At 42.4% G+C, this 22,522-nt stretch overlaps 1 protein-coding gene across 1 annotated transcript in view; it reads right to left on the bottom strand.

The window, feature by feature from the left end:
• Window positions 1-22,522, bottom strand: part of TEX14 (testis expressed 14, intercellular bridge forming factor) — a 64,227-nt gene that overhangs the window by 24,558 nt on the left and 17,147 nt on the right. Inside the window, 11 exon segments of the mRNA XM_032320872.1 lie at window positions 1,246-1,312; window positions 2,985-3,104; window positions 4,902-5,002; window positions 5,843-6,124; window positions 7,634-7,722; window positions 7,923-8,048; window positions 10,377-10,483; window positions 14,684-15,594; window positions 16,805-16,955; window positions 17,715-17,905; window positions 19,260-19,411. Of these exon segments, the coding sequence (XP_032176763.1) occupies window positions 1,246-1,312; window positions 2,985-3,104; window positions 4,902-5,002; window positions 5,843-6,124; window positions 7,634-7,722; window positions 7,923-8,048; window positions 10,377-10,483; window positions 14,684-15,594; window positions 16,805-16,955; window positions 17,715-17,905; window positions 19,260-19,411 (2,297 nt within the window).

The raw sequence follows: 22,522 nt of genomic DNA, 5'->3' as shown, positions 1-22,522 counted from the left end.
ACTGGGCTTGGGACCCAGAGTATGCCCAGTTGTTACCCATGGCATTGCCTGGTATGGAAGGGATACATGTCAGAGCCCTAGTGGAAAAGGAGGGAGAGAAAGGCCAAAAGCAGGAAAGGAGTAGAAATCAGGCTTCTTCACATACTTCAGATGTCTATATCAAACTAGCCCTGGGTTTCTGACCTATCTGCCCCATAACTTCTCTATCCCACTCAACCCTTTTCCAAACAGAAGTAAAATGGCTACGTGTAGGCAAGGCTCACACAGAATATGATCATGGACAGAGGCTCCACAGAAAAGAGTGGATGACCCAAGACCAAGGTCTGGGGACTTTAAACACATGTCATCCTGAGCATTTAACTGTTCATCTCACAGCTTATTGCTTCTTAAAATGCTCTCGGCTCTGACAGGGGCATGAATCAGGTTAGAGACAGAAGACAGCGTGCAGCAGGAGGTAGGGAGTGAGTAAGTTCAGAACCCAAGCCCACCATGCCTGGGTTCAGAATGTTGAGACATGACCAGAGACATCTACATGGCTCAGGGGGTAGGTAATTGGCTTTAAAACTGATGGCTATACACCCTAAAAGAGTAAAAGTGCACAATTTTTTAAATGTCTGTATCAGAACCAGGGGCTCACTTATATCTTATCTCACCCGGGCAGCTGATCCAAGGTTAACTTCCCATGGAAGAGAAAGCAGTTGCTGAGTTATATAGAACTCAAGGCCTCCCAAGGGAAGGATGTTATGTTGACTGCGCACTACTGGCTGTTATTAACTCCTTGCCAAGATGCTAAGCAAGCAAAGGAAAATGCTTTTGGGGGTGGAAAAGGACATGAAGAGCAAGTTCTAGTTTTTGTTGTGTCAATAACCAGTTGTATGGCCTGGGCAAACCCCTCAAGTCAGCTCAGTGAAGACAACCAAGCACCCGTGTGTGCCCCGAAGGGGTGAGGAATCTAACGAAAGACGGGAGGGGGCAGAGAGGGAGGGTGAGGAGGAGGAACAGGAACCACTAAACCACTTCCCCTGCAAGGGGAAGTACAGATAACATGATCTGTGGCTGTCAGGAGGCTGGAGAGGGGCCAGAGATTCATTCTAATGAAGGGAAATCCCTGACTCTAGGTTCCTTCATCTGTAAAATCAAAGGCCTGGAGGAGGTTATCTCTAAGGACTGTTCCAGCTCTAAAGATCTGTCACCTAATAGAAAGTGAAGGCAAGTGAGAAGGAATCTGCCTTAAGAGCTGATTACCAGAGCTCGGAGGTTGGGCAAATGCATCTCGTACTCCTTCAAAATCCTCTTCTATGGGACTTGAGGTCTACAAAAGAATAAAAGGGTAAAGGAAGAAGGGTCACTGGAGAATGAAGGATATTAATCAAAAGGTAGGAGAATTTACTGATGTTCTTAAACCTTGAAAATCTTTATAAGTTTCCTGCATCTTTAATAGAAAAAGAACAAACCCGTTTCAAAGACATTAAGGATCATTTGTACTCTGTGTTGCTCAATAAGCCCTCCCCTGCCTCCCACTGTGAGGAGAAATTGTGTGACTTTTCCTTATGTCATTATCTCCTTCTCTCCCTAGCATTCCAACAAAGATGTTTTGATTCTTAGGAACTTCATCAGAAAACCCAAAAAAGGTTGGGGGGTGCCTAGGCAGCTCAGTCTGTCAGTGTCTGCCTTTGGCTTAGGTCATGATTCCAGGGTCCTGGGATGGCGCCCCTTATCAATCCCTGCAATGGGAGCCTGCTCAGCTGGGAGTCTGCTTCTCCCTCTCCCCATCACCCGCCCCCCCGCCCCGCTCCTGCTCTTTCTCTCCCTCTCTCTCAAATAAATGAATAAAATCTATAAATATAAATAAATAAATAAAATAAGGAAAAAAGAAAAGAAGAAAAAGTTTGGAAAAATAGCGCAGACTGCAAAGTTACTTTCTGGGGTGAGAAGTCAGAATACTGGTTCCTTTGAAAGGGTGCAGTGACTAAAGGAGGCCGGGGCGGGGGCCGTCTGCTGGAGGACTGCTTCCTGATCTGGGTACTGGTTACATGAATGTGTTCAGTCTGTGCAAGTCCATGAGCTGCACACATCAGAGCTGTGTAGTTTTCTCCATGTTACACTTTATGTATGTGTACACACACTTAACACGTATATATGTATATATGTATGTATACACATGTACATTATATGTGTATATATATACTTTGTACGTTTTTGTTAAAGATTTTCTTAACATCCCAATCTGCTCACGGTAAAATCAAGAATAGTTGATGGATTAATAATGAAAAATTACTCTGAGTTATCAGAAGTACAGAATAGTGGAAATGATGTTTTTTTGCATCACTGAATTCTTGTCAGTCAAATGTTGTGTTTGAAACATACAATCAATCCTCCCTTTCTTCCACCCCACCTTCCATATTGGTAAAATGCCCAAAAAAGGTGGTAGGTTAGTAGGAAGGTGAGGCAGAAATTATACAAATGAATAAGAAAATCCAAACAGCTTCATTTTACAAATGAAAACATTTTGTACAAACAGGTGCTTGCCAATCCTGGGCAAGTTCCCGAGAAAGCCCCATGCACTGCCCAGCGTCATACTCATGCTGAGTCCTGGCCTCTGATACTGGCTCTCCCGCCACCACGCTTGGCAGGCCAAGCTGAATTCCCCACATATGCGGATCACCACTTCTTCACACAGAGGAATAACAGCAGGCCGCCTTCTTTTCTCCACAGGAAGAATATGTGAATCAGGTAACATGAAGAAAAGCGTTTTGAAAAAAAGTACGAAGCGCTGTACAAATGCAGGAACCACAGTTTTGGGAGAAACTCTATATGACGTCAAACATCTTATTTTTCAGATGTTTTCTCAAAATTTGAAAAGACTGCTAAGTCAACATTATATACTTTTATGTGTAAGCTATTTTTCTCAATAAAAACAACTTAAAAGAATTAAGGCAATAGAGAAAGCTGAAAAGTACTTTTCCCTAAACTGTGGTTTTTACCTCTAGAGCTAAGTTTTCTTGAGCAGTCGAGGAATAAAAATATTCATGGTCTGGAGTTAAAAATTCATCTGTTATGTCCTCAGAAGATTCTGGTGAACAAGTTGACCGCACGGATTGATCCTATTAATAATGTAGGAAATCACTTTTAGGTTGTTGTTCATTATAAACAAATCCTTTATAGTTGGATGCAGTGTTAATAATGGGGTTATCTAAAATTACCCAGCAGTCAGGGTGATACTCCCTGAGCCAGCCCTCCCTGCCTGCTTGCACACCTGCCTCTGCCCTCTCTCCCCACTATAAACTGTGAACCCTCTGCAGCAAGTGAGGCCAGTGACAGCCCTGAGACTCATAGTCCTTATCTGCACAATGGAGGGGGAGGGGGTTGGGTGACATTTCTGCTCTGAAATTCTAAGAAAGCTCCTAGACAACCCAGGCTGGGCCTGAGCTTGAAGAGCCAGCCACAGATACTTTGTTCTCTAGACGAAGAAGCTGAGGCCACTCAGAACTGAGGAGTTCTGTGGGTGCTACAGTTTCAAAGCAAATGAAGGAACATGGTATTAAAAGTAGCAATGCAGGGACACATGGGTGACTCAGTTGGATAAGCCTCTGATTCTTGGTTTTCGCTCAGGTCACAATCTCAGAGTCCTGGGATCAAGCCCACTTCTTTGGGCTCCAAGCTCAGGGGCAATCTGCTCAAGGATTCTCTCTCTCCCTCTGCCCCTCCCCCTGCTCGTGCCAGCTTGTGCATGTGCGCTTTCTCTCAAGTAAATAAATCGTTTGAAAAAAATAGCAATGCAATCTCAATAATAAAAATAAAACTTGAAAATTCAAAAGTCCCAGTTATTTCTTCAGCATCTCTGTTCCACCCCTCCTTTTCTGCTCTTCTCCCTGTTCAGCCCCTGATCCCCACATGGGCAAGTAACTAGCTCCTCTCCATACCTTCAGTCATCTCTCTGCAGAGGTTTTACAATTTATTTCCTCGGATGCTGCTTTTGCCACACACTTCTTCTTGCCGCATGCTTGGCAGCTGCTCCCTATACTTCTCCCAACAAACTGAAACTTCTCAGATAAGCCTGGCCTCACATACCCTCCTCAACTCCCTGACAGACCTGTTTCTCCAGCCAAGCCAGTGTGCTTAACATGGCCTATCCTTCCCGCGCCCATGTGAGAAAAAGAATAAATTGTCTTAAATTGTCCTTGTGAATGGTTTGTGTGCTATGATTAAATACAATAGTATGTTCGTTGAAAGATCTTAAATGTCATCACAACTGTATTTTTATAGTATTTCATTTTCAGTTGCTGTTTATATTCTTTAAGTGATTGTGTCATCATATCATAATGATAAAAAATTCTGGTTCCTTAGCCTGGCTGGACTGTGGCCCAACTGCATGCTTCAAGGGTGCGTTAAACCCCTGCAGGGCTGGAGCCTCAATGTGTTGGTCCTGTGGAGGTGCAGTTGTCAGGCATGAACACAAGCCTTCCACTGAGAGCTGTCTCTGGGTCTTAGAGGACATTCTAGGTGAAGGAACTCTCTTCACAACCCTGGCCTTGCTCTTGCTGCTCCAATCGGACCTCAGTCACCTGCTGGGCCATGAGCTTTGATACCTGACCTCACACTGTGCTTCCAGAGTTGGTAGTATCTATCCAACTAGACAGGAAGCTCAAGGGCTTCCTGACTCTGACACTTTCTGTGTTCTGCACAAACTCTAAGATACACAGTGCTTTGAGTTGAAATGACTCAAAATGTATTTAGGCAGGGAAGAAAGACTTCCTCATTCATGTCACATACATGAGAGTGCATACTCCAACAAAAAAGAACTACTACAGATATTATTTCACTGGCATAATACATAACAACTCAATTTGACTTTATTAGGTCCTTGGGTGCAACCTGGCTCTGCAGGCCATATTACTTACGCTGTAAGATTTCTCAATGACCACAGGTGCATCAGAACTTGCTTGAAAGGCTTCACTATGCTCTGGCTGCTCATTTTTTCTGGGAGACAGGTGCCTGATATCTAATGATGACAGAACCAGGGCCATAGTCATTCAGTGATATTTAGATGGCATGGAAGGGGAGAAGAATGGTGTGAGAGAAAAGGTGAGTGACTATTCTGCCAAGGGTGGCCATGTCCCATTTGTCAGAGTCAGTCCAGAGAGTGGAGACTGTACGTTTGGCCTGACCCCAATACATGGTCCTGTATCATCAATCCTTTTGCCCACCCATTCAAGAGCTATGTTTGAAAAGAAACAGATTCTAAATACTAAGAGCCCAAGACAAGTAGATTTTCTACCTAAGTGATAATTTTAGATGCATCTTTCTTTGACTTATAAACAATGAAGAAATAATATTCCATCCCCTGATTGCAAGCAAATTACCAAGTGGAACTACATGGCCTTCAGTTTTAACCTATAAATCTATAAAGTGATGACAGTCAATGCCATTTGTCTCTGGGTTCTTCTGGCACAGAATTTCTGGGAGCCAGTGGAGTTTTTCTGGCTTAAAATGCAATACGAGGAAATGGGCAGTAGGGAACAGCCCTCTACCACTGTATTCAGATAAGAAAGGTTCATTTCCCTGCCAGGTTAGAGCCAGGAACAGGCTCACTGTGTAGAGATTATTTAACTTTCTTTGAGCAAATGGGTCTGCTCCAGTAACAGGAAATCTTTGGATTTCTTTACATTCAGGAAGGACAGGGGAATCAATAGGGTATTTGTTTTCCCCTGCAGTTCAGGGTTCCCAGAGAGATGCTAATGGAGAGAAGACCAAGCAAAGGAAATATGCCAGGAGGCTTACTTATCTTTGAGTGAGTTACTTGATAGAGCTCATCTATCCCTATTCGTCCAACTGAACTTACTGGTAAAGCTTCGAGGCCCATGCTGTCTGCGGTGCTGGTTACTGTCACAGTCATTCTTGTCCATTTTGTCACACTTGCCATTTCCTCCTGACTCTTCATTTTTCCCGGGATACTCTACAGTGCACTGCCAGCCCACTTTCTCAGGGTCCCTCAGCAGGGGCTGCAGCAGGAGATCAGGCTCATTTTTAGCCTCATCCTCTAAAGACACACTACTCTGAGGATGCCAAGGTGGTACCGCCAGCTGCCCAGTAGCCACTCTCTCTGCCATTTCTTTCACCTCCACTGGAGAGACGGGAAAGCAGCATTTAAAACAGAACCGTGAACACTGGACGAAAGCTTTTCCTTCTTAAAGAGCTATATAATACTTTCATAACTCATATTGTCATAATAATTGTCTTTTTAGAACTGCACCATCCCTAGCTTGCCCTGCTGGGCTTGAAGGAGAAGAGAGAAAAGAATTGGTAACAGAAGGAAGGACAGAATTTCAGTACATTTCTGATTTTAGAATGGAAGGTAGCAAAAAACTTGAAGATAGAACTTGTTGTGAAGATTTTTATAAGAAAATAACATCTGCGGCTCACAATCTCTACAGACTAATGGAAAGGATTCTAGAGTTTGTCCAGCTCCTTTAGACTAGGCAGAAATCATATGTGAGAATGTGTGTTGTCTGTGTGTGTTTTATTTATTTTGTATGTGTATCTGCATGAGCATATCTTCATTCCAAATGTTCTATACTTTTGCTAATGTCATTTAACATTAGTATTAAAAAAACATAGACACTTTATCCTTTCAAGCTTATAAAACTGATACAAAAGGAAATGCCCACAGGATATGCAAAAGTGACACTACATGCTCTCTACTTTCATAATGAATGTTACACATTAAATTTCTACTGCATAGGGGCGCCTGGGTGGCTCAGTGGGTTAAAGCCTCTGCCTTCGGATCAGGTCATGATTCCAGGGAACTGGGATCGAGCCCCACATCGGGCTCTCTGCTTGGCAGAGGGCTTGCTTCCTCCTCTCTCTCTCTTCCTGCCTCTCTGCCTACTTGTGATCTCTGCCTGTCAAATAAATAAATAAAATCTTTTTAAAAAAATTTTCTACTGCAGGGGCACCTGGGTGGCTCAGTGGGTTAAGCCACTGCCTTCGGCTCTGGTCATGATCTCAGGGTCCTGGGATCGAGTCCCGCATCGGGCTCTCTGTTCGGCAGGGAGCCTGCTTCCCTCTCTCTCTCTGCCTGCCTCTCCATCTACTTGTGATCTCTCTCTGTCAAATAAATAAATAAATAAATAAATAAAATTAAAAAAAAAATTTTCTACTGCATATTATTTTGCTATGTTTATTATATAATATGCATCAATATATGTACATTGGAAATACTTCCTATAAAGTCTAGAAATGAAAAAAAGGTTTTCCCTAAAAGATAAATCACTGAACAGAACAATATATACAGTGGCAGGCTTGATAGTCTCTTTTCTTTGGACTAGTAACACAAAACATATTCATTTAGACAATGTTAAAAGACCCATCTTAATAAAAGCTTATCTTTCCTGAGTAAGTAGTAAACAAAAGAAGGAGGAGGATGAGGGAAAAAGAAAGAAAGAAAAAAAGACATTTCCTTTCTGCAATTTGTAATCAGAAAGGCCTTAATTTTTAAACTGGAATGATCCAACAGAAGAAAAGAACGTGGGAGGCTGGTGCAATACAGACTGTGTACTTAGAGATAACAAGCAGGTTAGAAATATACTTTAAGTTTCATTTGGCTCAACAGAACCGATGGCTCTTTACTCACTTTTCCACTTTAAGTGTACCTCTCCATCATCTTCATTATTTCTTGACTTTGCATTACAGATTTCAGAAGATACAGACTCCATACTGATCCTAAATTATGTAGGTTTGGGGGAAGGGGAGCAGGGTGGACACAAATACACAGGTTTGCTCAAGTTTCTGACACAAGTCTGAGCCCACCAGCCCACACAGAGGACCAGCCCCTACTCTCAATCATTCCTGGGGCTGCACTGACTCCTGCCCACCACCAGAGAGCGCAAGACTCCACAATGTTCAGACAACAGACTCCTTACCTAGTAGAGCCCTGGCTAGGGCTGGATGACACAGCAGGGCCCTTAGGGTGCCTTGACACAGTGACAAGTGCACTACTAAGCTGAGTCAGCCTGGTTTGGGCACTGGACTCTTTAGGTCTTCCTTGGCTAAGAAATGAAAGGACGGGGTTAGAAGACCTCTAAGGTTATTTTCAGTTTCCAAATTTCAGATTTCATGATTCTAAAAGTACTCTTGAGAAATTTTCACAGGAAGAAACTCACAATTGAAATCGAGTTTCACTAGACAGACTTCTGAGATCTAGCAGAACCCCCCCACCCCAACAATGCCACAGAACACAGGTGATGGTTTGGTAACTGTTCCTACCCAGAATTCTCCAGTACAGACACACCAGTGAGTCAGTGAGAGCACAGTAACTAACATTCTCAAACACGGCCTTAAGACACCAGGGAGCCTGAAGCACATTCAGAGCTCTTCAGCCTAGTCTAACTGAGTTCTAGACCCTACCTTCCACTAACCAGCTGCCTGCCTCTGGCATACTTCAGTCTTTGTGGATCAAGTTTCCTCATCTGAAAAACAAGGGAGTCTTTCTTCCTCTACTCCTTGATTATATATACATCTCATTGTCTATTAAAATAACTCCTCAAAAACACGGGACCTGTGGCATATGTATGAATTCCTCATTATCTTGAATGCCCTGCTTCCCCACTGGACCAGAACACAAGAGACTGCTGACCTGGAAAGGTCAGATCTGATTGGCTTGCTTATTTATTTATTTATTTATTTATTTATTAAAGATTTTTATTTATTTATTTGACAGAGATTACAAGTAGGCAGAGAGGCAGGCAGAGAGAGAGGGAGGGGGAAGCAGGCTCCCTGCTGAGCAGAGAGCCCGATGTGGGGCTCGATCCCAGGACCCTGGGATCATGACCTGAGCTGAAGGCAGAGGCTTTAACCCACTGAGCCACCCAGGCACCCCCCTGACTGGCTTATTTAAAGAGCAATTTGGCAGCAGCTATCAAGTATCTTTAAAATGTTTAAACCCTTTGACCTAGTAACTCTGCTTCTGGCAATCCACCAAGGACATAACCCAAAGTGCAGAAAAATTTGCAAAGACCAGTCACTGCGGCCCTATTTAAAATGGATCAAAGCATGAAACTACCTAAAATTCAACAATGGGGGAAATCCAACAAGTTCACATTTGCAGGATGTTTTCTTTTTGTAATATTTATCTAAGTAATCTTTATACCCACCTGGGGCTCAAACTCACAACCCTGAGATCAAGAGTGGCATACTCTTCTGATTGAGCCAGTCAGGCACACAACCTGGATATTTTTTAATAAAGTGGGATAATGCTCTTATTCTAATGTAAGATGAAAAGTCAGGATATAAAAGTACCTATATGGGGGTGCCTAGGTGACTCAGTTGGCTAAGCGTCTTTGGAAAACATACAAAAAGACTTAGTGGATTGGTAGCAAAATGTTAAACTTTTCTTTAGTCCGTTTTTTGTTCTTTTGGGGGAACATGGTGAATGGGTGTATCGGATTCCACAACTACGGCTTTGCTTTGTTATTTAATGGCCATACTGTCACCCCATCTGCTTCTCTCAATGATGTGAGCTCTAACCCCTTTGATGCCAGTTAGTTGGTTCTCTAATAATTCCCTTTGTAAAGGTAAAATACACTGAACTAAAATGTCTGGGCTATTTTCCTTGATTCTCCCTAATGAACACATTTACCGATGTGAAAGGAAAAGCAAACTCTTGTCATTAGTCTCAGTCACCACTGGGAGAGAAACAAAAAGTTACTTTTTTCCAGAAGAACTGATTCCAAAGGCATGGATTAAAGCTACCATTTAACCACAGGAAAGGAAAACTGAAATTGACAGACTAGTCTATCTTGAAACACATTTATGGGCCTTTAATAATTACCCCTATGCAAAATAAAATTTGTTTTACCTAAATTCTTAAAAACTCAGTGTACACACATACGCTCTTCTTCCCATGATCAGTGCTGAAGCCAATTCATTTCATAGATTTGGCTGGAAATCAGAGGCTGCATGGTAACAGTTAAACCACTCAGCCCCTGCTCTGGAGTCAGGGATGCTTATTTTGAGGAACCCTTGTTTCTAAATAGTTTGGTTTCTGGAGCACTGACAGATGGAATACCTGGCATTCCTTTTTTAAGAAAAACAATCTGGGCAGCTTTGGAAGAGCAAGGTGCTTTGCTTTTGACAAATGTTGAGTTCCGCCTGATTAACCTGCCAGCTCCTTTATCTTCGATGTTTTTTCCTACAGGTTTCCGTTACATGGCTCTTTCTGCTCACCTGAAGGAGAAAACCTGCCAAGATCTGTTTCTGTGTTAGTGTTCTTCTGATGAAGTCTCTTTGTCGCAAGACACATGAAGATCATTAAGTGCCTCTGGGGTCATGTGGGAATCTAAAGGCATGGTGACACAGAGAACAAAACGTTAACCCACCTGCTGGTATTTGGGCTCCTGTTTCTTTCCAGACTGTGCTTGGCTCCTTGAGTGGGCTGTGATTGTTCACTTGTGCTCTGTTTTCCAGGTCCACAAAAAGTTGGTAGCTTAAAAAGCAGTAAACATGTTTCAGTGCTTTGATGAAGGAATTCCTCTTCACTTTCACATTCTATTTTTCAAGCCATTCTTACTAAATGTGTAGAAATAACCAAACCTACTAAGACGATTTCCCTGCGCGTATTTCATATCTAGTAACTCATCTTTCAGCTGGAGGTCTTTACAACATTACACAGCAATGTTGGCCCCCAGAAATGCAGTCTAGACTGGGAGCAAGTGAAGGATGAGCAGAAAAAACAGACTTCAAAAATCCAGTAACCTGGGGTGCCTGGGTGGCTCAGTGGGTTAAGCCGCTGCCTTCGGCTCAGGTCATGATCTCGGGGTCCTGGGATCGAGTCCCGCATCAGGCTCTCTGCTCAGCAGGAGCCTGCTTCCTCCTCTCTCTCTCTCTGCCTGCCTCTCTGCCTACTCGTGATCTCTCTCTGTCAAATAAATAAATAAAATCTTTTAAATAAATAAATAAATGAATAAAATCTTTAAAAAAAAAAAAAATCCAGTAACTTTTAGGGTGGCTCAGTGTTTAAGTGTCTGCCTTTGGCTCAGGTCATGACCCTCTAGTCCTGGGATCAAACCCTGTGTCAGGCTCCCTGCTCAGTGGGGAGCCTGCCTCTCCCTCTCCTACTCTCCCTGCTTATGCTCTGTCAAATAAATAAAATCTTTTTTAAAAAGTCCAATAACTTTCCCCTGTATTATTATTAAGGTAGCAAGCTTTGTGGCAGGAGCCTTGGACCCTGGCTTCTAGTCTAATCCTTACTCAGAATAACCTGAGAGAGTCTTCTGCTTCAGCTTCCTCATCCATAAAACAGGGAAAATAGTATCTCCCTGAATCCATCAGTGGGGATGCTATGAAAATAAGACACAATAAAATAAAAGCTACAATATTTTGGAAATAGAAGTAAATTAAATTAAAGCCTGGGTATTTTATTCCAAAGAGAAAATCCTGGATCTGCTTATTCTAATTTTAACAAACTTCATTATATTTTCTAGCCTGCAGCAAGTTAAGGCAACAAATGTGTTGCACTGGGATGGTAGTAAGATGTGCAAAGGTAAGAGGGTGCATAAAAATGGTCATAAGCTCCTAGAAATATCGCTAAAGGCAAGGGAAGCAAGAGCAAAAATGAACTATTGGGACTTCATCAAGATCAAGAGCTTTTGCACAGCAAAGGAAACAGTCAACAAAAACAAAAGACAACTGACAGAATGGAAGGAGATGTTTGCAAATGACATCAGATAAAGGCCTAGTATCCAAAATCTATAAAGACCTTATCAAACTCAACACCCAAAGAACAAATAATCCAATCAAGAAATGGGCAGAAGACATGAACAGACACTTCTGCAAAGAAGACATCCAGACAGCCAACAGACACATGAAAAAGTGCTCCATGTCACTCGGCATCAGAGAAATACAGATCAAAACCACAATTAGATACCACCTCACACCAGTCAGAACAGCTAAAATTAACAAGTCAGGAAATGACAGATGTTGGTGAAGATGCGGAGGAAGGGGAACCCTCCTACACTGTTGGTGAGAATGCAAGTTAGTGCAGCCACTCTGGAAAACAGCATGGAGATTCCTCAAAAAGTTGAAAATAGAGCTACCCTCTGACCCAGCAATCACATTACTGGCTATTTATGCTAAAGATACAAATGTAGTGATCTGAAAGGGCACGTGCACCCGAATGTTCATAGCAGCAATGCCCACAATAGCCAAACTATGGAAAGAACCTAGAAGTCCATCCACAGATGAATGGATAAAGAAGATGTGATATATATATATATATATATCCACATACATACAATGGAATACTATGCAGCCATCAAAAGAAATGAAAACTTGCCATTTGCAACGACATGGATAGAACTAGAGGGTATTATGCTGAGCGAAATAAGTCAATCAGAGAAAGATAAATTATCATATGATCTCCCTGATATGAGGAATTTGAGGGGCAGGGTGGGGGTTTGGGGGGTTAGGGAAGGAAAAAAATGAAACAAGATGGGATCAAGAGGGAGACAAACCATAAGAGACTCTTAATCTCACAAAACAAACTGAGGGTTGCTGGGCAGGGAGGGGTATGAAGAGGGTGGTTGGGTTATGGACATTGGGGAGGGTATGTGATATGGTGAGTGCTGTGAAATGTGTCAGCCTGATGATTCACAGACCTGTACCCCTGGAGCAAAGGATACATTATATGTTAAGAAAAATAATAAATAATTTTAAAATGCTATAAAACAAAATGGTCATAAGCTCCCTAAAGTATGAGCTACAGAGGCCTTTGCATGGGGGCAAAGATTCCTTAGCAGGGCCTGAAGGCAACAACTTTATTATGGAGCATCAAATAACACAGTTCCGAAAAATGTCATGGTCACCAAGGAGAGCTTAAAATATACTAAGAAATATATTCAAAATAGGGAAAATAGTATCTATCTAATATCCAAAATATTGTAGCTTTTATTTTATTGTGTCTTATTTTCATAGCATCCCCACTGATGGATTCAGGGAGATACTATTTTAGATAGTATTTTAGAATAATGGGACGTTTGTAATGTTTCCTTTGGTGCAATTAAAAATTTAGGAACTGAGAAATTAAAGGAATAACCTAAGGCACCAGGCATATAAATGAGGCCTTGGACCTTCTGGCCCAGCCCAGTCTCCAGCTGAATACAGTCAAGGGAGTGATCCCAGCCTATGCCACATGGAGTGAAAATTATCATACTGGTTAGCCCTAACGTATTCCTGACCCATAGAATTGTGAAAAGTAATAAATCACTGTTATTTTAAGCCACTAAATTTGGGGTTTTGTTGTTGCTGTTACTCCACAGACTCCACAGAAATAGATAACCAAAACATAATATATAAGAAAAGTTATTTCTTTTTTTTTTTTTAATTTTTTATTTTTTTATAAACATGTATTTTTATCCCCAGGGGTACAGGTCTGTGAAGGAAAAGTTATTTCTAATAGTTTTCTAGGAAATCTGAATTTTCCAAAGAAAAAGAAATATTAGAGTCTAAGTACATTCTTTTTGCCTTCTCTTTATACAGAAACAAATGCCAGTGCTTCCCAAACGTTTTAAGTGAGGACTGCAGTCTCACTGAAACTCAGCAGGGGACCGTGAAAGAACACCAGACCAGGAGTGAAGAAACGTGCCTGTAATCAGCTGCAGCCCTTGGCAGAGGCATAGTAAGGAGTGCGGGCGGTGGGAGTTGTCCACCCTGTTGTCCAGCCTGTGCAGGCCATAAAGGGACTAAAAGCTGACAAGCTTTTTACCACCATAGGCCAGCAACTCTAAGTAACTTCAGTAATAAAATCCTTCTTCCAAGGGGGCTCATCTCTCCTATCCTAACATCATCTCAGTAACACCTGGACTTTAGGAAGTTCAAGTAACTGAGCTTGAGCTTCATACTCAGTAATGATGAGTATGGGGTAAGTGATGGAAAATGATGGGGCTGACCCATCTCTAAAATTCGGATTCAAGAGACAGCCAGCTCTCTATATGTGAACTTGTTCATTTATTCATTCCCTCAATGACCATTTATCAAGTACCTTCTCTGTGCCAGGTACCCTTGCTAAGGCACAGAATGTGTAAGACCCAGGCCCTGCCCTTAAGGAGCTGATGCAGGAGCCACTCTGAAACCTCACTAAGCTTCAAGCTACACCTCCTAGACCAGTTCCCATTGTGTCTTCTCGCCTCCTTTGAGGTGTCTTCTTTGATGACCAGGGCCCTCTGTACCACACTGGAGCTACTCATAAGTAAAGCCTGTGACTCAATCATCACCATATCCCAGGGTTTAAATGTATATCCTCTGGCTCTAGAAATGTTTATTGAATGAGTGAGTAAATGAATAAGCAATTGAGGATGGAAATTAATACCTGCCCAATGGACCATATTTAGTAAGTGAATCATGCTAAATTGTTAATACTTGAATATTCTGACCTATAAAACAGCAGTTTCGTATGGTCCAACCTGATGCACAGGATTTATAAAGAACACGGGCTGTATGTTGGGTTTGGAATGACAGACGAAGAGTATCTACCTTGGAGTCCCATCCTAGAGGCCTTATTTCCTGAAGCCAAGGACCCCACTATGAGCTGGTTTTATTTATGTTAGTCCTTGTACAGGGCTTAGGGGCAATGTTGAACCATGTTCCAGATCCTGCTCACACAGCCCTGCCTCCCACTTCTTAGCTGTACCTGATGGCTCTTCTCTGACTGATCTCCAGTGCTTTCTTCAGAGACTTGGGTGACAGCTTTCCGGTCACAGCCACTTCTTTTCCTGGACCTTTTGCCAAAATGTCCCCCTTGGAAGTCTCTCACTATGGAAGACCTTGTCAGGGTTAGGCAATTGCCACTGGTGTCCAGCTGCTGGCCTCCTGGCAGCTGTATGACAGGCGGTATATAGCTGGAAGCTGGGGGACCCAAGGCTGAACGGGAGTCATAGATGTTCACGAACTCTCTTGAAGAAGCCCACAAAGACCTGCACTCCTCCTGCTCCTTCTGTATCATCTCAAGTTTATCGATTTTCTGTTGGATATTCCTGAGCAAATCGGCATTCTGGTGCATTAATGTCTGTGAAATCTTCAGATTCAGCACACACTTACTGATGTACTCCTCGGTCACACACCTATTGCTCACATGGTCCTTGGCTCCTCTGGTTGGCTCAGGCAGGCTGGGTGAACTAAGAGAACCATTTTGCCAATCCCAATCCTCAAAGGAGAGCTCTGTGCTAGCTCCTGAAGAGCTCTCGTCCTCATCACAAAAACAGCATGCCTCTCTCTCCATAATTTCAAGCTCTTCTTCCATGGACTTTAGTTCATCTGCCTGGCTTGGCCCAGCCCCCTCAAAGGATGAACCTGCTTCTGGGGGCTCCTCTTTGCCATCTCCCCTGTCCAGACAGCCTGAGTAGATTTCATTGATTTCAAAGCTACAGAGGCTTGCCTGACCTGGGCTGGGGCTCCTAGCCTCTTCTGCCACCGGGCCAGCAGGAGAAGCAGTGTCTTGATTCTGAATCTCCTTGGTCATCAAACCTGGATCTAGGACCTGAGGATCTGGTGTTGCTTTCTCGGGGGGAGAAGGGGGACCCCTGGGTGAATGAAGCCGACTACCTGTTGGAAAGAATGGCAACATGCAACTGATTAAAGTGATCACATGCAGCAGCTAAGCAGCCCTGGAATGTTGCTCAAGTGGTGTGAGAATAGAGAAAGCAGCTTTTTATTTTCCCAGTCCCTTCACAGGTGTGGAAGACTACCAGATACACTCACAGAGCGTGCAAGCGTATTTCTAACAGACGAAAATTTCCATTTTGACATGCGTTGAGGTAGAAAACTGGGGACAGATCAAACCCTGGGGAAAATGTTGTAAGCTTAAGTTATAGTGCGTTCAAAACACACATAACTGTCAGGACATGAAAATTACAGACCCCTAAATCTTAATGACTAAATTCATAGCTTTTTTTTTTTTTTAAACATACACAGGAGTTTGAATACTCATGTCAGTTAAAGTCATGCTCTTGGTGAGTATCTGATAGAAGTAACCAAAACAGTGTCTGAGAATGCAATTCATCATGGGAAGAATCATAATTCAAAAAATAACCCCAGAATGGACATCCCATCACCCGTGGCTGATGGTGTATAACTTGCAGAGAACAGGATGGAGAAGCGAAAGTAATGAGCACTTGGCTAGGAGGGGGTGGGGGAACGACACCATTCTAGAGGCTTCCAGCCCTATCCAAAGAGATAGAGAGGATAGTCACTTGGCCTGGATCCCAGCTCTATAATAAGCTCTGGAGTCCTAAGCAAGCCACAAGTTCTCTGGCCCTTAGCTTTCTCATCTGGAATATGAGGATATTATGCTGAATGATTACAAGGTCCTTTTTAGCTCTGAATTCTAAGATTTCTAAAGGTACTAAAGGTTGGAGGGAAATACCAAAACATTAACAAGTTATTTCTAAGTGGCAGAATTAAAATAGTAAGTCATTTTCTTCCTTGTATGATTTCAAGTTTTCTATAATGAACAGATAATAACTTTGAATTTAAATATCACCATTTTCATTTGTAAAGCAATTAAATCAAGTCCTAAGAACAATCATGCTAGAAAAAACTAGTTGTTACTGCTTAGTTCTGGATTGAACCAAGGTATATATGAAGCCAAAAAATTTTAACTTAGTAATTTCAAGGATCTTGATTTTTCCCTAAGGCATCCACCATTTCCAAGTGTAAGTGATGTGTACAGTTTGTGGAGTTGATTAGTTGTAGCTTACAACTGTCGTAAGACATTCATGTCAAATAATGCTTAACCTGTGGGTTAAGGCCATACCCGTTTCTTTCAGCTCTTTTATTTCCAAGTTAGGGGTCTCTTTCAGCTGATCTGAGGTCAGTCCTAGATAGACATTGACATCAGGATGGAGTTCGTATCTCTGCACCGTGGGGCTCTCAGTTGGCGGAGTTCTCTGGGTTCCAAGAAAATCCTTTAACAAGCAAAATATCATTAAGGATATAATTCATAATCATCTGAATGTCACTTTTTTTAAAGTTTATTTAAGTGATCTCTATACACAACATGGGTCTCAAATTTACAACTCTGAGATTAAGAATCTCATGTTCTTCCAGCTGAGCCAGCCAGTTTTTTGATGTTTTTGAAACAGATCTAGGTATCAAATAAATTCCCTCTTCTTCCTGTTGGGCAGACTGACTATAACTCAAATTAGTTAACTCATTATTATTACCAATATTTTTAAAATAATAATAATAGGGGGAGTCTGGATAGCTCAGTCAGTTAAGCATCTGCCTTCATTCGGCTCAGGTCATGATCCTGGAGTTCCAGGACCAAGCCCTATGTTGGATTCCCTGCTCAGCAGGGAAATCTGCTTGTCTCCCTCTGCCTCTCCTTGCTTGTGTTCTCTTTCTCTCTTTCTCTCTCAAATAAATAAAATTCTTAAAAAATTAAATTAAATTAAATAATAACAATAGCTCTCAGTCACTGAATCACATTCTGTGCCTATGCCCCTCTATGTGCTGAATTTCCCCAGCTTCCTTCATCAATTCCCGGCTGTCCTCACCAAGTGAAGCAGCTAGAAGGTCCTTTTCTTGGGAGCCCAGAAAGAGTGTGATGAAATGAGGATTTCCCGATCTTCCTACAACTTGATCTCTAGCCTCTTCCTGGTCTCTAAGCTCCCTAAACGACTGTGATGAGTAAGCTGAAATATACTAATGGCTTCAGAGCTTACCTTTAAGTCATTCTTCAGAAGGTACCGGATATCTTGAAGGTTCATAGTTCGGTTTTTCTGCTTGACCTGGATGCCTGACTTAACAATATCGTAGTAAGGTTTTGGAAGCCTGACATCAGCTTCTAAATAATTTCCCAAGACTATGGCTTCTTTGATAACTGAGCCATCTAAATCATTCCAGGGTATGTTATCTGTTAAGGAAGAAATCATAGGAAAGAGTAGCATTAATAACTCAAATTTAAGGGGCACCTGGGTGGCTCAGTCGGTTGAGCATCTGCCTTTGGCTCAGGTAATGATCCTGGGGTCCTGGGACCAAGCCCCACATTGGGCTCTCTGATCAATGGGGAGTCTCCTTCTCCCTCTCTCTCTGCCTGCTGCTCCCTCTGCTTGTGCTTGCTCTTGCTCTCACTCTCTCTCTCTCTGTAAAATAAATAAATAAAAATTTTTTAAAAAGAATGCTTAAAAAAAATGCTTTAAAAAAAAAAGAAATCAGGTAAAATTGGGTAACCTTAGTCAAGTCGCTCAACCCTATTAAATAGTAATTTCTCTTTATAGAAAAAGCTACCTGGAAGTCCATTCATATAAACAAGAAGCCACTTTACCCACTTATGAGGGCAATCCCTGCTGCAGAGACAGTGCTAGAATCACGCGTGCATGGGCTCCCTGCTGGCAGACCTGGGCACCACAAGGAATATTTCACGGCTTCAGGATCCAAAAGCCAATGCATTTCTCTCATGGAAGGTATGGTTTTGCCTCTCAGACTGTAAACACTGCTAAATAGGAAGGGACTCTCACCCCCTCAGTGAATGTGGTTTTACTGTGTGTGTGTACGTGTGCTCCCCTCTCCTGAAAAATTCCGTGTCTTCTGATATGTGATCACTTCCTTCACATTAGGGTCTTGCAGATTTGGAAACGCTTTCGTGTCTTTCAAGTGACACTGCTTATATACACACTGAACCCTAGGTATGTTTGATTTCATACTTTACTTCTCCAAGGCCAGTCTTTCCTCCTCGTTTACAAGTTCTTTTTTTTTTTTTTTAAGGTTTTATTTATTTGAGAAACAGAGACTGGGAGCGAGAGACAAAGCACAGGCAATGGAAGGGGAAGAGGGAGAGGGAGAAGCAGCCACCCCCACCCCTTGATCAGGGAGTCTGCCAATGTGGGACTTGATCCCAAGACTCACGATCATGATCTAAGCTGAACCGACTGAGCCATCCAGGTGCCCCTCATTTACAGGTTCTTAAGGGGCATCTCACAGAGACCAGAGACCCCTAAGCATTGACAGCAATACTCAGTTTAAAAACTTTTCTCAGGTTAAATGTATTGCCGTTGACAGGATGATAGGAGGACCTTGTTAAGTTTCAAAGAACAGGTTAAAAGAGAAAGATTTCTGGGAGATCATCTCATATCTTCCATAAGCACAAAGAAGTTTCCTTAAAGAGATTTTCTATGTCCTGCATTTTCAAAACTAAGTAACTCTTGAGGAAAAAAAATCTAATCTAAGAGTAGAGACTCTGGTCACAGTCAATATGCTCTTGGATCTACCTGTTAAAATCTCCTGTATGATCATAGAAAAGCTGTAAACATCCGATTTCACTGTGGCTGCCTTCTGTAAGATCACCTCTGGGGCAGCCCAGTTGTACAGCTGGGTTGGGAGGGGCACTCCAGTCAGGTCCTTGTGTATACGTCCATCTTGGCTACAGAAGGAAAAATAAGGTCAGGTTCATGCCTTAAAGGATCATCATGATCATCATATAGTACATTTGTGAAACATCTGCCTCTGAAGACAGGCAATCTCCTTGAGCTTCTAGAAACCCAGCTAGTCCCTGAGCTAACCCTAACCGCCTCCTGTTCAAATCTACCAGAGTGGGCCCTGCCCACCCTCCACTGCATCTGACCATTCTCTCTTGCTCATTCATTCAAGTCATGGGGGACCGCTTTGAGTTTCTCCAAGATGCCATCACTTCAGGTGTTCGCACTGTAAACTGGCTGCTTCTGCATGGCATGGGCTACCCAGAGATCCCAGGGTGACTGGCTGCTTCTTGTTTAACAAAGGTATTAGCTCAAAAATTACCTCAGGGATCTCCCTGACCACCCATAGTCCTTTTTATTGGCTCCAGAGTACTTATTTTCTGAAGGTTTGTTCACTTATCTACTACTTATTTTCTTCTCCCCTCTACTAGAGTCAACTCCATGAGAAGAGACACCTTATCTGTCTTTTATATCATGTATATCTAAACTTACCTAAGGGCCTCAATGCCTACTTTTTTTTTTTTTAAGATTTTATTTATTTATTTGACAGACAGAGATCACAAGTAGGCAGAGAGGCAGGCAGAGAGAGGAGGAAGAGAGCCCGATGCGGGGCTCGATCCCAGGACCCTGGGATCATGACCTGAGCTGAAGGCAGAGGCTTTAACCCACTGAGCCACCCAGGCGCCCCCCTCAATGCCTACTTTTGAATAAATATGTATAAGACTCTTTCAAGACCCCCCTCAAGCCCTATCTGCTTTATCAAAGTCTTGTGGGACTCCTCCAATTCCAGAGTTTTCTGCACTCTGCCATCTTGGGAACAAGCCTTCTCAGTTCAGCACTCAAAGGTTCCCTGATTGGCTTGAAAAACTCAACTTCCAAATAAGATTCCTTGAGAACTAAGTCAGAGCATCCTAAATGTCTCCTGGGCCAAAAAGAGCCCTCAGGGTAAGGTTAGCACTGACTTCTGTCTGCAGCTTTCATGAGCATCTGATGAGATCTTGTGTGCAGCAAGAGTTTGAGCCATAAAGCACTATACAAGTAAGTTATTAATATGAATGTTATGGTAGGCATTTGGTAAAAACTGTGAATGCTAGTCGATCAATTTTTTAAAGATTTATTTATTTTAGAGAGAGAGTGTGTGCTTTGGGGGGTGGGGGTGGGGGGAGGCAGATCTTGAGCAGACTTCCTGCTAAGTGTGGAGTCTGATGTAGGGCTCCATCTCATAATCCTGACATCATGATCTGAGCCAAAATCAAGAGTCAGACCTTTAACTGATTGAGCCATCCTGGTCCCCAGTAATTAAATTTTTAAAAAGCAAGTGGCCGGAAGTTCTTTGCTGGTCTGGCAAAAGGTAGATTTGAGGATAGGCTGGACATCTCAGACTTTAATCAAAGTTCCCTAAATAATATTTCTTCCAGAAATAATATTTCTTTGACCTTTTGGTAGATGGTAGTGAGTTCAGGAAGCCATCAAGTTAGAAAAGTTGGTATTGACTTTTTGGTTGTATTACTGAATACAGAGGTGTGGACTGGTATAGTATGAACAGCCTAGAGACATGCCAATATCATATTTATATCACAGGTAAAGCAATGGAGTGTTTTACTATCAGAGATATATTCTGAGGATGTAAAATGCTTGGCTCTTTACCTTGTGGGGTGATTCTTCAAGGGAAATACTCACCTATTTTCTCAGGTCTCTCAGACTTGTCTAAGGGTCTATGAGAGACAAGTCACTCACAAACCAGCATTTATATTTTTTCTGGTTGTTTTTTTTTTTTAAAGATTTTATTTATTTATTTGACAGAGAGATATCACAAGTAGGCAGAGAGGCAGGCAGAGAGAGAGAGAGGAGGAAGCAGACTCCCTGCTGAGCAGAGAGCCCGATGCGGGACTCGATCCCAGGACCCCGAGATCATGACCTGAGCCGAAGGCAGCGGCTTAACCCACTGAGCCACCCAGGCGCCCTATTTTTTCTGTTTTATTTCTACTCAACTTCTTCTCTTATAATCCCACTTCTTTCTTGGTTAAATATAGTTGGGGAGTGGGGGAGCTTCTTTTCTGGATGTCATTCTAGGGCAGTTATTTTTCTAGGCTTCAGCTCTGACATCATTAAAATTATATTTGGCTATAGCTATGTGATACCACTTGCAAGGTCAATGCTAGTTCTAAAGATTCCATTAAGAAGAATCTGAAGAGTAAGAAAAACTGCTGTATCATTTTTATACCACGAGATGGAGTGTTACCCTTGACAATGACATTCAACAAACCAACCAGCCCAAATAGAATGTTACCAAAAATAAATGTGAAATTGGAAAGTTATTTTGGATTCTTGGATCTCAGCTCATATTATCAGTTGTCAAAGAAGGGTATGCTGTTGTGGCTGAAACTGCTTGACGACTGACGTTTCAGACTAGTTCCATTCTGAAGTCAACAAATCCAAAAGAAAACTTACACCTTCTTACTCAGTTACCTCCCAGCCCCTTACTTGACCAATCTGTGGATCCTAGCTCCTCAGTACATCTCATTTTTTGCTTCTATTCTGTTTCCTTAATCACCAGCAGACCGGGAAATATGGCCTCCTAGTTGGGCTTCCTACCCTTAACCTCCAATCCATTCTGCCCCAATAGACAGGAAACATCTTTACCACCTTCTTCCAGTCACAGCTGGATAACTTGAGATCATCTCTTTCCCTTTCTCAGCCTCAGTTTCCTCATCTGTGAAAGACAAGGTGAGGCTGAGCCATCTCCAAAGATCGATTTCACTCTAGGCTTCACATTTCTATAGGAGAGCTCAGGCAGAAGAAACGGTCATGCCTCCATGTCAACAACAGATGTCGCTCCATCACCAGCAAATATCTTGGACTGCTGCAGCCTTCCTAAAAAACCCCTGCTGTTATCAAAGGCAAAAATGTCCAAATCCCTTAGCTTCTATAGCTCCTGCATACATAGCTAAAGTGGTCAATCCCATTCTGAACCATTTAAAGTTTTCCCATCATCCAGACTCTTCTGTTCACTTAATTGATGTTTGACTGAGCACTTATAATGTGGCAGGCCCCTA

This window comes from Mustela erminea, chromosome 18 (assembly GCF_009829155.1).
Source record: "Mustela erminea isolate mMusErm1 chromosome 18, mMusErm1.Pri, whole genome shotgun sequence".
Lineage (NCBI taxonomy): Eukaryota > Metazoa > Chordata > Mammalia > Carnivora > Mustelidae > Mustela > Mustela erminea.
This window is presented reverse-complemented; position numbering and strand designations above follow the sequence as displayed.